Consider the following 15,593-nt stretch of genomic DNA (forward strand, 5'->3'; position numbering starts at 1 on the left):
TTCAGTGGCGCAAAGGAAAACGAGGGCTCCCACTTACCGCGAATTGATGAGGTTGAGTGCCTTCAGGGAGTGGGTCAGCCAGAGGTCGGTCAGGGCTTCCAGCTCAGCTCTGAGCTGCAGCCACGTCTCTCTTTTGGGAGCGCCTATCAAGCCTATGGATAACAGAAATAAAGACGTGGTAGCTATCGTGTTAGAAAGGTCTGGGAGAGGGGTAGGGTAGGGCTTGGGAAGGGGTGTCTAGCTACTGCACCTTGAGGTTTCAAATCAGGGTCAACTTCAATCCAGTGATCTTAATCTTATTTGGGGATTGATTGACTGATCAATCCATCTCTTGACTGATCCATTCACTCATCCATCCACCCACCCATAATCCACCCATCCATCCATCCATCCATCCATCCATCCATCCATCATCCATCCAACAAAAAATCCAGAAGGGCCTGCTACAGAGTCAATATTGTAAGAGGCACATAACACGCCAATTATAGAGCTTATACCGTTACAATGGAGACACAAATTAATAAAATGGAAACTAATAATGACTAACATTTATTGTGTGCTTACTGTGTGCAGGACCCTGTGCTTCTAACATGACTTATTTAACTTCATTCTCACAGCGACCTTGGAGGTGAACACTCTTTTTATTTATTTATTTTAACATTGAGATATAATTGACATATACGTTTCTAAACCTGACTGTCATTCTCTCAGCCGTCAGGGCCCTGAAGATAAAGCTCAGACTCGATACTCATGAGCCTGCCCCTACTTAGTTGCCAATGTCATCTCTTGCTATTGTGCGGATGCCCTTCTGTTCCAGCCCTCGTGGCCTCCTCTTTGTTCCTGGAAACACCACGTATGTATGTTCCTGCCTCAGGACCTTTGCATACCTCAGTTCCTAACCCGGACAAATCTTAGGATCTTACCTCTCCTGTTTCGCTGCCTAAATTCCCCACACTCACGACCAGTGTCATGTGTTCTGGAAGGCCTAGTGTGGTCAGTTCGTTCTATTTTATAGTCTCCCAACACACTGTACCTTTTTTCCATAGCACTCCTCACGACTCTAATTGAGAATATGTCCGTGTGATTATGCGTTTGCTGGCTGCCTTGGTCATTAGACTGTACGCTCTATGAGGGCAGGAACCAAGGCGGTACGGGTCAGGACCAGAGCACCAGGCCCTATAGGAGGGACTGGCACATGGCTGGTGCTGAGTCCAAGTTTGTCGAAGGAAGACTGAATTTACTGGGACCAAGTGCTGCCTTGTGTCTGTGCTATTTAGACATCATCTTCTGCACACGGAAGACCTCAGCTGTGTGAACTCCTCCTGTGGCTTACAAGGCCTGGCAGGATCTGGGCACCGCCGCCTCTCTCATCCCCTCCTCTACTAGGTGCCCCCTCGCTCCAGCCGCACTGGCCTTTTTCATCTTCCTGAAAAGCATCAAACTCCTTTGTTCATCGGGTTTTTCATTTGCTATTTACGGTAGACACTGCTAGACTCTTTAGCAATTAATAAAAACATAAAGAAAGCCTTCTTAGTAATGAGGACCCTGATTGTTAGCTGAATGCACGGCTGACAGGCTAAAAGACTACATTCCTCAGGGTCTATCCCGGCCCTCACCAGGCTAGTTCTGTGATGCAGGGGGATGTGGGGAGAGGAGGTAGCAGAGACTACAAGGGGGAGGGGAAGAAGGCGGGTGCCCACGGGCATCCTGCTAGCTGTGAGCTCCCCATCTGTTGACACATCGGGCAATTTCTCCTTGGTTTATGGGAATGCAAAGCAGCCTGACAGAAGCCCTGGGCATTTCCTGGGGCTTAACTGGATGGGGAGCTGATGGCCTCCATTGGCTGACTCCATTTCTATCTCCCCTACCTCAAGCACACCTGCTCCCCCACTTTCTCCATGTAGGGGTGGGTGAGCCTGTAGGGCTGACCCTCAGGCTCTCTGCTTCACTCCTGTAGTCAACAGATTTGGATGTGAGAGGCCACAGAGTGTGGGCAGAGGTGGTGGAGTGGCCGACCTGGGACTCCACCGTGGCTCTGCTGCCTGGGCTGTGTGATGCTGGGCAGGTTACTTAACCTCTCTGATCTTAGTTTCCACATTCACACAACACTGATGATAAAAGTGTTTACTTTATAGGGATTTTGTGAAGAGCAAAGACTCTATTAGATGACAAGTCTACAAAATAAAGTCTGGCATACAGTAAGCGCTCATAAACATGAGTTATTGCAGCACTGCATTGGTCTGCAGCCACGGACAAAATGGAAACATCCGTCCCAAGGAACTGCTGGTCTGTTGGGGAAAGCAGAAGACAAAGGAGAACCCAAAAGATTCCAGAGCAAAAGTGAAAGGATAGTGATAAATGCTACCATTTATCGAGTGCCTGCTACACATCAGGCATGGAGACGTGCCTTTTGTATGCATCAACAACAAACCTCTCCATCATCCACGAACACAGAACCATCCTTAGGCCCATTCCATAGACCTAGGAACTGAGGCTCAGAGAGATTATGTATCTTACCTAAGGTCACATAGCTAGAAAGTATCAGTTCTGGTACTGAAAGTGGATTCTGTCCAGAAAGTGGATTCTGTCCAGTTTGAGGCCCTAAATTCTTCCCGGGACTCTTGGGGGGTGGAGGGAAGGAGCCCTTGAAGCTTTCGGAGTCAAGGTGTATCTGGGAGATACTATTAGCTGCCTACTCAAACCTTTTCCCCTCTATGGGCCAATAGCTAGTTCCAGGTATTGGGACAATCTAAAATACCCCAAATGCCTCCTGGGGGGGAGTATCACCTCGTGTTAAGAACTACTGGCCTAGAGAATTCCTAGAGAAATCGTGATCTAGGGCCTGGCCACTGCTGAGCCAACCAACCGTGCCCCAGCCCCTCCAGACTTCTTGTTCAGTGCTATAAAGCAATGCTCTCCGGCTACCGACGCCGGCAGCTCTCAGCTCGGCTGCACGTTAGGATCACCCAGGGAACTGTGCGTTCTGATGCCCAGGCTGCAGCCAGACCAAGAAAATCAGATCAGATTCCTCAGGTGTGCCCACATGAGCCAAGTGTGAGAACCAGTGGCTTCCAGTGCTTCTTTCATTTTAACGTTTCCACAGATGACCTGGGGGGTCTTTGTATCTAACAAGCACCCAGGGGATGCACATGCGGCTGGTCCACGGACCCCAGTCCGAGCATGAGGGCTGGAGCCGCTGGTCCCCAAACTCCAGCGAGTGTCAATCACCCAGAGGGGGTGTTAAAACACAGATATTCAGGCCCGCCCCTGAGCTTCCAAGAACCTATACTTCTAACAAGTCTCCAGGAGACACTGATGGATGCTGCTGGCCGAGGAGCACACTGTGAGACCCCCGGTTGTGGTCAGACCCCATGCCATCCCCACCGTGGGTAGGCTGTGTAATCTCTAGCGACGCGCATGCCCCCAACACGAGTGCCCTCTCCCAGAGCATGTCATGAGGACTCCGTTGAGTGAGCAGCTGTCTTTAACCCTCTCAGAACAGAGCCTGGCACAGAGCACGCGCCGTAAGTGACAGCGTCCATCCCTGATGAACTTCCCGTGGTCCAGGAGGCAGCCCGAGCTCGGGCAGAGCCGTGACCCCCACGGACAGCCCACTCACTCACCGCCAACGTTGTTCTTGTAGGTGTTGTACATCTCCTTGACCCGCCGGTAACGGAAGGCCAGCTTCCTCATCCAGTCCACGCCACCGTGGACGCCGGAGCCCAGGCACAAGTTGGCTCCTGGGGCCGAACTGTGGAAGCCATCGGCGGAGAAGTTGTACGTGCTGGGGACGGGGACAGGAGAGGAGAAGAGGCCGTGTTAGTGTGGGGCTCTTCACCGGGGGTGGGGTGGGCTTAGGGCATCCACACCCCCGAGTGAGCAAGGGCGCTGCGTGCGCGTGACTTCCGGGAGGGGCAGGACCACAGCCCTTACCGGCTTCTCTAAGAATGGTGGCACCTTTTGCACTTGCCTACTCAGTGTCCATTTCCCTTTCTTTTGGTATCAAACAGCATGTCTGCTTTCTTGTATGGAGAACTATCCTGCCCCCCACCGGCAGTGGCCCAAGCTAGGGAAAGCCTCTCTCTTTCTCCCTTTATAATTTGAGGCTAGAAGAGAATTCCAAAACAAATGGCTGGATTTGGATTTGGTTCATCCTGACAGAAGAGTGCAGGAGAAAACCTCATTTCGTTCCTGTTCCTTTGACCCGAAATCTGCCCCGCTTCCCCTCCTTTCTAAGGCCTGGCTGTTGACTCTTTCTTCCCATTCTGCAAGCATCTCCATATCTTGCTACAGACATTCCCTATTTTAATTTATTTTTAATTAGGCAGAGTTGATTGCTGGTGCTTGGCACATATAACCCTCCACCCCCTTGAAGCACGCTGGGCTCAGAAGTTCTGCTCGTGGATTGGAGACAAGCCAGAACGTTCTACAAAGTTAACGACAAAGGTGGCAGCTGGGGACCAGAAAGGGAAAGTGTGGGCGATTTACCACCTACAGCAACTGCAGTGTGAGGATGGAAACCCCAGCTCTCCAGGTAACGCCATTGTGTTTCCCACCACCATTTTGTAAGTTTTCAAAACCACAGCAGTAATGCTCACACCATGACATCGCAAGGAAAAGCCAGATTGTAACAAGGGGTGTGTGCAGTTTGACCAGAAGCTTCTAAGACAAACATGAAAGTCTCTTCAGAGAGAAAAAGAGTGCAATGAAACAGGTCAATATGGTGCCATGGTGTCTCAGGGTGCGGGTTTGGCTGACCTTTTTTCTCTTTGTACTGTATTGCTGGATTTTCTATGATGAGTTTAAGAATGGAAAAAGAAAGGCATTTTGTTTTTTAAAAAGATGCAACACAACAGGAATGAAACAACCTTTGGAAATTGCATCTTAAGTACTTCCAATTTCACACCACTGCTACGGGTAGAGATAAAAAGGAAGTTGAAAGGGGTGAAGTGAGTGCCAGAACACAGCATGATGTGACATGCTGCCGTCACCCACCAAGCTTGTGGCTCAGTCGTACTCTGAGCAGAGGCCAGGCCTCTGTGCAGGGATGGAAAACTTCTCAGCGAAGAGGCAGTGGTAGGGACAGCACAAACCCTGCAGGAGCCACAGAAATGCTGTGGGCAATGTCTCAAACTCAACAGCAAATCTTACCATGAGGGGCTCCCTGGGGCAGACAGGCCAGGCGGACACTGGTCCCTGAAACTTAATCTCAGAGGTCTCCAATGTACGCTCTGGTGTTCTCTCCAGAGCAGGTCGTGTGGACAGGTGATTGACAGGAGTTGTCTTTTAGACATCTTTAAATTCTTGCCCATCAACAGACAAGAATACTCATATATACACATGTATGTCCATATAAACATATAATACACACACATTTGCCCATGTTGTTTTTCACAGTATTTGTGTGAGTGTGTATAAAATTGGAAGCAAGAAAGTCATAATGTCAGAAAGTAGTTAGTCTGAGATGCTGGGAAGATGGGTGATTATCCTCCCTGCTTTTTACTGAATTACTCAAAATTTAAAAGACCCCTGGAGAACACAACATGACGGTTCTAATAACTTGTTTGCACAAAAACGTCCTCTTCCCCACGAAAGGTGTCAATGGGTTTATTTATTACACAGACACATTGCTTCTTCTTCCTTCTCAGTTCCCCCCTTGGGTGGTGGTGACCAGGGGCTAAAGCTAAATGAAATATTCCCAACGAGTGAAAGGGAGCAGACCACATCTGATCATGAGGGCAGAGAGGCAGGGAGCCATTTATCAAGGACTCACTGTGCCGCACACTTTTCCAGCATGTTCCTAACCTGATGAGGAAGGGGCTATATGACTTTATCCCCTCACAGTCACTTGGTTCCAGAACCTACACTTTCAATCGCCCTGTGGTCCTTCCTTTCTACTTTAAAGGTTCCCATCTTGCTAGATAATTTATTCTCTTTCTTTTTTTTCTTTTTTTATGAAACTGTTTCTTTTCCATCAACCTTGTTCCTGTTGAAGCGTCTGTGGAAGAACAGCTTAAGACCCCTCAGGGGTTGTTCCTGCCCATTCAGCGGCCTGAGCAGTGGGGGCTGCAGGCTGAGCGCTCTCGAAAGGCACGGAGCTGCTGGACAGGCACGGAGGGGACCTGTGCCTGTGACTCAGGCTGAGCAGCAGGGAACTTGGGAGCTGAAGCAGCCCGTCCACCCTGACGTTACAACATGGTTGCAGCCTTTTCAGCAGTGGTCTGCTCTTCCTTTTCAGGATCTCTGTAGAAACAGAGATCAAGCATGACCTCCCATGGGTATTCACGGGAGATGGGGCCACACATGCGCAGAACTTCCTGGGCCAGCACCCCCACATCAGACCTGCTGAGAGAGTTCCCTTGTTGTGCAGATGGCAGTGTCCACATAGTACAGGGGACAGTCTGTGACACAGAGCAGTGGTGGGCAGGTTAACATAAGATGCCTCCCTGAGGGGCTGGTGGTCAGCGCTGGGACCTGTAACCTCCAAAGGCTCGGCCCCCGGAAGGCTGCCTGCATCTGGTTAGCGAAGCTAACAGGAGTGAAGAGGTCAGCAGCAGAGGTGGCCCTGGTGGCGGAAGCACAGCTCGCCGGCTGGTATTCACCGGCTATGACACTGACCCGGGTTTTCAGGGGCCGCACTGGTACGAGCTGCCCACGGAAGTTCCTCCCAGAGTCTCTTCAGATTTATGATGCACATGCTGTCACTCTTCCATTTGTAGATGACTGTTCCATTTGGAAGTCCAGGTAGGTGCCACCTAACTGAGTTCTTGCTGCAATGAATTTGAGGACATTGTCCTCCTTCATCGAGGGTTCTGGACAGTGTGAAAGTTTCCCTTTAAGTTCTGACAGGAACCCAGAATAAGGCTATACGGACCCGTCTCCCGGTAGTATGGAAAGGCTAGGTAATTTATCCTTGAGAAAGAACACTGATGAAACTCAGAGGCTACCCTGGGGAGCTGCCTGGATGTTCATCCATGAATCCTGCCTTCCCTATTTACCAGCTGTGTGAGGTGGGGCAGGTTACCTAACTTCTCTGTGCCTCCCATTCCCTGATGGTAAAATGGGGATGATGATAAGAACACCTGTCTTAGGTTTACTATGAAGAGGCAGTGAGTTAATCCATGTAAAGCATCTGGAACAGGGCATGGCAGAACCTGAGGGCGTTACCAAGATTGGTTTCTATTGTTAACTGAGAAAACCAACAAAATGAAACAAACAAAAACCAAGGGGCACTGATGCTTGGTGCCCGGCACATCGTAGGTACTCAATAAATATTTCTTGAATGAATAAATGGGGAATTTGGTTTCAGGGCGGGGGAGACACCCTTGGATTGTGGATTCTTAAACAGCTCAGTATGAGGATTAAATTCCAGTCCAGACAGCTACGGGGGACACTTTATTAAAACGGAACCCTGGCTGCTCATTGCCTTGAAAGGGACAGTGGTTCTCAGTGATGACTTCTTGGAAAGGACACAGTTAACCTTGATCTTGGGTTGATTTACTCCATAAATTGAGAAGTACCCGCTGGCACTGGAGCCTTGCTCCCCTGCCAGTCCTGAGGGCAGAGGGATTTTCTGAATGGCTAATTAAAATGAAGGAGGTGCCTGCCCCCTGTCACTTCTCATTGTCCTGGGCTTTGCAAAGACTTGCAGGGCTCAGTAACAAAAACTCTGATTTCTTTTTTTAGGAGAAGGTTAAAAGACGTACCTAGGAAACAATCACTAAGTGAAGTTACAACAACTGGCCCCGTAAGCAAAACATTATTTGGTCTTTGGTCTAATACTATTTTTGATGGGCCTGGAGGTGTTGAATTGTGATAATTTTGGATAAGCACAGATTAACTATGGTTCTGTTTTCATAAACCCTTCCCCAGGGGCAGGTATGGAACATTGCAGAGACATTCCTCTGGAAGTTGTCTTTCTCAGTGGTTGGACACCTGATTTCTGGAATCCATGTCCTGGGAGTGTTTTTCCCTAGAAGCCAGAAACATACCACTTATTCATTCATTCAAGAAATATATATTTTTTGAGTATCGACTCTATTAATTTTTCTATTAAATGATGTATGTATGCTAATGAAGGCAGTCAAACCTCTGAAGAATGTATATCAACTCTTAACGACGGTGATTCAGGGAGGCAAGGTCAGGAGTGGTTGAATTTTTTATAATATGCGTGTATTACTTTAATAAGAAGGGGAAAAACACATAGAGAGACAAACACAAGGAGAGTCACAGAGAATCTGTGGAAATCTCAGCCTCAATGACAGGAGGACGTACAGAAAAGGCTGCAGGGTGGGGGGCGTGGTTTCCGAGCTCAGAGAAACATAGTCCAGTTCGGGCTGGAGGCAGGCGCTTCTTGCCCTGATAACCAGCAACCCCTTCTCTCTATTTCCCAGTGATAGGAGAGCTTGACAACCAATCCAAAGGGGCATGTTTGACCTTCCCGAGTTCCTACCTTAAATCTTGGCCATTGTCATCAGATGAGACGTCGTCGACGTGGATCTGGTCACAATCCTACGGAGAATTTGGCAAGAAAAGAAAGAGAGAAACGTGACTCGTTAATCTGATGCTGCCCTTAAAATTTGGTTTCATAAACTGAAGGGTGGAATGAATACTGGACTGGGAGGTGCTGTCTTGTCTTCTAATCAGAGCTTTTCCACTAACTGTTAGGTGACCGTGGGTGAAGTATCATCCCTCTTTTGCCTTTGGTTTCTTTATAAATGAGCAGGTTGGCTGTAAGGGAGGGGAGTGACCATATAACCGATCATGCAAACTGAGATAGTTTTGCCAGTAAAAGGGGCTGCTGTTAGTATTACATTGGGAGGACAGGCACAAAATGGGACCATCCCCGTCTGTCCCCAGCTACGACAGGACATACCGTGGAAACCTTCGCTTTGTTCAAAGTGTTTTCTAGGCCTGGAATGCTCTTCTACCTTCATCTACTTAGTGAACCTTGTATTCTTCAAGCATTAGCTTCTGGACCTACCCGCTTCCTAAGTTCCCCTCTGTGTCCCATGATCTGTGATCATCATTTATTGCCAGGCACCATCTCACGGATTTGCCCTTCAATGGACTCCAATGACATGCTGCTTTCCACCACCCATAACTCTCTCAGTTCCCTTTGGGGAAACACCTTATCAAATGTGGGTTAAGACCACAAGGAAGGGGATGATAAAAATGGGCACATGACCCAGTCTCAACCAATCAGAGGGACTCAGTATCCCTCTGGTTAAAGTTATTGCTTCAGAGACGAGCATGTGGTCTAGGCTGGACCAATGGGAATCAGCCCTGGGACTCTGGCTGGGACTTCTGGGAAAGAGGCGCTCTCCTTTCATTGGGGCTGCTGAAGGGTGGGATTCAGCCTGGAGGGGCTGCAGGAAAGCGGGTCTGGGAGCTGGAGAGAGGATGAGGCCCTGGTCACATTGTCTGAACCCCTGGATCCAGCCACAACTGAAACTAGGCCATCCTGACTGTGGTCAGCTGAATACATCTCAAAGATGTCCACGCCCTAATTCCCGGAACCTTATATGGCAAAGGGACTTTGCAGATGTGATTAAGTTAAAGATCTTGAGGTGGAGAGATTATCCTGGATTCTCTGGGTGGCCCTGGGGTACTCACAAGGGTCCTATAAGTAAGAGGCAGAGAGATATTTGATGATCGAGGGGAGAAGGGGATTGGAGCCACACGCTCTGAAGATAGAGGAAGAGGCTGAAAGCCAAGAAATACAGGTAGAAGTCCAAAAGGCAAAGAACAGATTTCCCCTCAGAGCCTCCAGAAGAAACCAGCCCTGCCGACACCTGCAGCCCAGTGAAACTGATTTTGGACTTCTGGCCTCCAGAAGTGTAAGAGAGTACATTTGTGTTGTTTTAAGCCACTAAGTGTGCAGTAATTTGTTGCAGCAGCCATAGGAAACTGATGCCCGGACTTCTCAGTTTGAGTTAGCAGAATTGGATTTCTGTCACTTTGCAACCGGGAGTTAAGAGTGATGCAATGTCCCCCCACGGAAGCCACGCACAACACACACCAATCCTGTCGACTCCACCTCCACCAGAAAGCACATTTGGATGATAGGCTGATACGGCAAAAACTGTGAGCCTGCTGTGCCAGCCCCCAGGGTCCTCTTTAGAGCTCAGGCTCCCGAATCTGACCGCCTGGGTTTGGATCCTGAATCCAACCATTTTCCAGCTGTGTGACCTTGGGCAAGCGACATCACCACCCTGAACCTCCGAGATCAGACTGGTAATGGAACCTACTTCACAGGGTTGACGTGAGGAGAAGTGAGATGCTACATTAACAGCGTGCTTTACAGTGCCTGGCACACAGTAGGTGCTGCATCCATTTTTATTATTAGGTTATTAAGATTTATACACATCCATATTTTGTTTGCAATGTAATTTCAGGAGGCAGATATTTCTTGCAAAGACTGCTAAGGAGAGGAGAAGAACATGGAACTCTGAGCTTGACCTCTGAGGAAAGAAATTGGTTGGGACATCCTTTATGGAGGGATAGAAGCTCGGGGAAAAAAGATGTTTTCAACATTTTGAGATCTCTTTTTACACAAGAAACAGGCTTGAATTCCTCTTTGAGAACAGGGGCTTAGCTAGGGAGGGGGTTGGTGGGGGTGATGGGAAACCCCTTCCCTCCTTCATTTTTTAAAGATACGTAGAGGGAAGGTTGTTGATATGGAGACGTGGGGTTGCAGCTGGGTTGGGGACAGTGGCATTGGGGGCAGGCTGGGCTGCTTTGTGGGGAGTGAGGCTGGAACCTGGGAGAAGAAGGGGAGAATGGCAGCTGAGGTGGTGTGGCCACTGGTCCCCCTCTCTGGCCCCTGAAGGGGCTCTGGATTGGAAAGAGGTTTGCTGGAAGGTGACGTCTGTTTCTAGGGTCCTTGGCACACTCTAGCCCATAGCTCTGCGACGGTGACAAAGTATGAGTGAGTCCAGGAGCTGCCATTGTCCCTCTGCATAGGACCTGGCATGTCTGTGGGACCAGGACAGCATGTGGGCATGGGCAGTGGTGGGCTCTGATAGGCTGATGGCAGCAGGGAAGTCTCACCAAGTGGCTTCCTAGGGGTCAGCCATGGGTAGGGGTGAGTCAGAGCACATGGCAAAGAACGTGGTGATGCTAAATGGTGCCTCCAGTTGAGAAACTCTTTGGAGAGTGCTAGGAAAAAAACTGGGGGGACACTGAGTAACTACACTTGAGCCAGCAGATACCTGGCTCACACCCAACTCTTTTTTGCTCTTTATTCCTTATTTCCTTTCTTTCCATGTACCTAGGACTATAACTGCCGCTTGGTGGTCTCAGGTATAATGTATTCCCTGCTCTTCAAGAGGGGTGTCCTTTCCTGAAGTAGCTGAGCTCAATGGTACACCCCAAGTTTTTAAATTCCCCTGACACCCGAATTTTAAAAATCTATCATGACACTGTCTAATATCGTAGCAATTAACCACATGCAGTTATTTACAGTTACATTTAAATTAATTATAATTAAATAAAAATAAACATTCAGTTCCTTCATCCAATTTCAGGTGCTCACTCGCTCCTTGCAGCCAGCCAGTGGCTACCGTACTGGATGGTGCATGTATTTCCATCGTCACGGAAAATTCTATTGGACAGCGCTGTTCTAGAGGGATAAAAGAAATAGGCTGACAGCTTGTCTTCTATGTTGGTAAATTCAATTAGGGAAGAGTGCAAGCTTGCCTGGAGACATAGCTTATTTAGCCACACTGTGCTTAACATATATTTTGACACAATAGCCAGTGTGGAAACCCAGGGGATCTCTCTCCAGATTTTCAGCTACTTTGAGAATTGACATGTCCCGGCAATGTCGGGCTTGCGTTCCTATACACTGACAATCAATTGTCTGGACACCCATTTCCAGTTCCCCACAGTGTCTACTGGGTTTTCTTCACTTTTCATCACCTGATCACTTGGCCCCTGCTGGCATCCGAGTTTGAGAGCTCTGATCCACAGCCGTCGGAGAGATGGGAGATGGAAGGATCCTAGGGACAGCTTCCCGACAGGGTAATGAAAACTATTTAAAAGCCAACGTGGACTTCGCAGACCCAGGCACAGAGACAACAAAATTAATAGCAGGTTTTCCCGCAGCCGCGGCCCAGTCCATTGCTCTTCCTGAAACTGGAAAAACACCTCCCTATGCCCCCCAGTCCGTCCCTCAAGCTCCAAAGCTGCTCTGGGGGTCACACAGGCTCAGGCCCCTGGGTAGGGTTCCTTGTTCTTTCCCTGATGTCAGGGGAAAGGTATGTGGGGAGGCACTGGTTTTCTCATTTGCACGGGGATTGTTGGGGGTGCTAAAGTGTGACAACAGTAGCGATCACATTTCGAAGTTAATAAAATACCATGACGCTCAGCGAGACACTACCTCATACGCAACCAGCTGACCTGGATTGAGTTACCCGCTGAGCCCGCAACCAGGGGGCTGGGACAGTGCAGAGGACATACGATGGTACTGAGCTCTTGGGGAAGTGGATCTGATGCCTCTCAGTTCTGCGGCACGGGGGGTGGGGCAGGCCTGTAAAGGTCAGGATGCTGGCTTTTCACAGCCCGGGTGCTTCTGGACTCCCTGGGCCAGTGTGACTGACTGTGCTGGGCGTCTGAGCGGGCCCAGCTGGCAAAGACAGAGGAAGGGTTCCCACAGCCACAGCATGGGTGACACGCAGTGGGGCTGACACCCAGAGAAACACCTGCCAAGAGCCTTACTCAAGGACGTCCATCATCCAGGGAGAAACTGGAAAATGCCGCAAGTTCCCTCAGTTGGATCACAGCTAAAGGAAAGATGGTATATCCATTCAGTGGACTCCTACCCAGCAGCTCAGAGGAGTGAGGGAAATTTTTATGTGAGCACATGGAATTATTTCCAAGACATCCTATAGTGTGAAAAAAAAGAGGGGGGCTGGAGAATGTCACCGAGCTATGGAATGGTACCTACCACAGAGGGTGTTGGAAGGCTCCAGGTCAAGCACGTTGAAAAGTGCCTTGCCCATAGACAGTGCCACATACACGTTTGGTGTCATTATCGCTGTTATTACTGTTTTGAATTCTATAGGCCTAAATTCTGCCCGGTATAGTAATGGTCAAATTGAATTGAATTCACCATTGAGAGAGGGTCATGGTCAACTGCTGAGGAGGCCATTTAGAAGCAAAGCAGGACACTGCGTTCCTGCATTGCAGGTTCCCAGGAAGAAGAGGACCAGGGTAGAGACGCCCGAGATGGTGCAGCAGGCGTTCAAAGGCCCTTCCCTGGGTTCCTGCCATTTTCTAGGTGTGTGACCTTGGGCAAAATGCTTAATACCTTTGAGTCTTAAGGGTTTTTTTTTGTTTTTTTTTTTAAATAAATTCTTAATTCTAGAATTGTTTTAGATTTACATAAAAGTTGTGACTATAGTGTAGACAGTTCCCATCTATCTAGAGTTCCCATATAGTCACACCCAGTTACCTCACTGTTAAAATCTTATATTCGTATGGTACATTTGTCACAACTAATAAATAAATGTCACTATATTATTATTATTAACTAACATCAATTCTTTATTTTGAGTTCCCTAATTTTCCCACTAATGTCCTTTTTCACTCTCCTAGGATCCCATCCAGGGTATCACATTACATTTTGTCATCTTGACTCTTTAGGCTCCTCTGGCCTAAAGTCAAGATTTTCTCAGACATTCCTTTTCTTTAAAAAAATAGTTTTCATAAGTTTATTCCTAAAAATTATAACTTTTGGTTGCTTTTGTAAATACAATTTTTTTTTCTATTTTCCTCATATAGTCTAACATTATTATTTGTGTATATGAGTTTTTGTTTGTTTGCTTATTTTGTTTTTTAACTCTATTCTGCCCTGTTGGGCCTTCTCTCAGACTTTCCTTGGTTTTGATGACAGTTTAAAGGAGTATTGGTCAGGCATTTTGTAGAATTTTTCTCACTTGGGATCTGTCTGATGCTTCCCTTATGGTTAGACTGGGGTTATGGATTTTGGGCCGGAAGATCACAGAGGTGAAATGCCATTCTCATCACATACTATCAACAGGACTTATCGCTGCTGATGTTGACCTTGATCACCTTGTTCGTCAAGTTTCTGCACTGTAAAGCCACTCTCCCCCACCTTCCCATATTATACTCTTTGGAAGAGTGTCATTATGTAAAGCTCACGATTAAGGGTGGAGAATCTAAATAAACTGGAGTTTTCCTGTATAGGAGATACGTCTATTCTCCCTCACTTATTTATTTATGTATGTATGTATTTAATTTATTGAATCATTTATCTGTGTCAGTATGGATTCACGGGTACTTATTTTCTAGTTGCGGTTAGAACCCAATATGATGTTATTTGTTTTAGCTCTCAAATTGTTCCAGCTTTGGCCGGTGGGAACCCTTCTGGTTAGCTCCTGTATCCTTTTGACACACCCCATCATGGTGGAGTTTTTTTTGAGCACTTCCTTATAAGATGCTCCATGTTTATCGTGTGTCTTCCCTGCCCCCAGCCTTCTAATCAGCCATTTCTCCAAGGAGCCCTGGTTCCTTTGACTGGAAAATGGTATTAGAAACCAGGATCTGGGTGCTGGGTGTTCTCGTTGCTCCAGGAGTGTCATTGTTTCTGGGCCCTTCTCTGGTGACAGAGCAAGGCCTCCAGTTTTGTCGTGTTATTCCAAATTACGAAACATGGTGAATGCATCCTCTTGCAGGTATGTTATGAGGCAGGTGGCAGGCCTACTAAATGGTATCACTTATAGTCCAGACCCGTCTTTCACCTGAAGCTTGGACAGGGCCCAAGTGGAACTCAGGTGAAGAGTCACAGGGCACCATTGAAGGTATTGGAGGGACTACAGGTGCATTCCACCTTTCATCAGCGATGACAGTGATTTATCCATTTGTCATGTGCTCAAAGTCTCGATTTAGTTTTCAGGATGACACTGATCTCATAATATGCATGGGAGAGTATCCCACCTTTTTCTCTGCTCTGTAGTTTGTGTGGGATGGGATTTACCTTTTCCTTCAATGTTTGGTGGAATTCCTGTTTAAAACTAGCTGGACTGGATACCTTTTTTGGGGAGAACATGCTAAACTACCATTTCAATGTCCCAGGTCATTGGTTTATTTTATTTTTAAATTTCCCCTTGGGTTCATTTTGGTAATCTATGTATTCCTGAAGAGTGTCCACTTCATCTAGGTTTTCAAATTCATTGGTATAATATTGTATATGGTATTTGCATCTCCCCCGAATCTGTAGTAATGTCCACCGTTTCATTCGGGGTATTATTTGTCGAGCTCTTCTTTTTCTTCCTTTCTTTTTTCTCATTCACACTCGCCAAAGGCTTATGTCCCTTCATGGTCTTTTCAATGACCAGTTCTTATTAGTTTCCCTAACAAATGTAATTTCAGGCTGTATGTGTCTGTCTGGATCATCCTGTACCTGCATCCCACAGGTTTTGATACTTAGTATTCTCATGGTTGCTCATTTCTGAACAATAAGCTCAGTGAAAAATATCTATGGAAACCCATTCCGATTAAGCGGGCGACAGCTGGGGTTTCCTTAACTTGCCCTACTGTGGTCCGGTCCCATTAATTTTCATCGTTGG

General features: G+C 47.6%; 1 protein-coding gene across 4 annotated transcripts in view; it reads right to left on the reverse strand.

Moving 5' to 3' along the window:
- EYA2 (EYA transcriptional coactivator and phosphatase 2) overlaps window positions 1-15,593 on the reverse strand; it is a 224,994-nt gene that overhangs the window by 13,507 nt on the left and 195,894 nt on the right. For all 4 annotated transcript variants that reach the window (XM_033095320.1, XM_033095321.1, XM_033095323.1 and 1 more), the window contains exons 11-13: window positions 8,453-8,511; window positions 3,624-3,784; window positions 38-152 (exon numbers count right to left, since the gene is read on the reverse strand). In XM_033095320.1, the coding sequence (XP_032951211.1) occupies window positions 38-152; window positions 3,624-3,784; window positions 8,453-8,511 (335 nt within the window). The remainder of the gene's footprint in view (window positions 1-37; window positions 153-3,623; window positions 3,785-8,452; window positions 8,512-15,593) is intronic.

The sequence above is a fragment of the Rhinolophus ferrumequinum genome, chromosome 23 (genome assembly GCF_004115265.2).
Source record: "Rhinolophus ferrumequinum isolate MPI-CBG mRhiFer1 chromosome 23, mRhiFer1_v1.p, whole genome shotgun sequence".
In the NCBI taxonomy this organism is placed as follows: Eukaryota; Metazoa; Chordata; class Mammalia; order Chiroptera; family Rhinolophidae; genus Rhinolophus; species Rhinolophus ferrumequinum.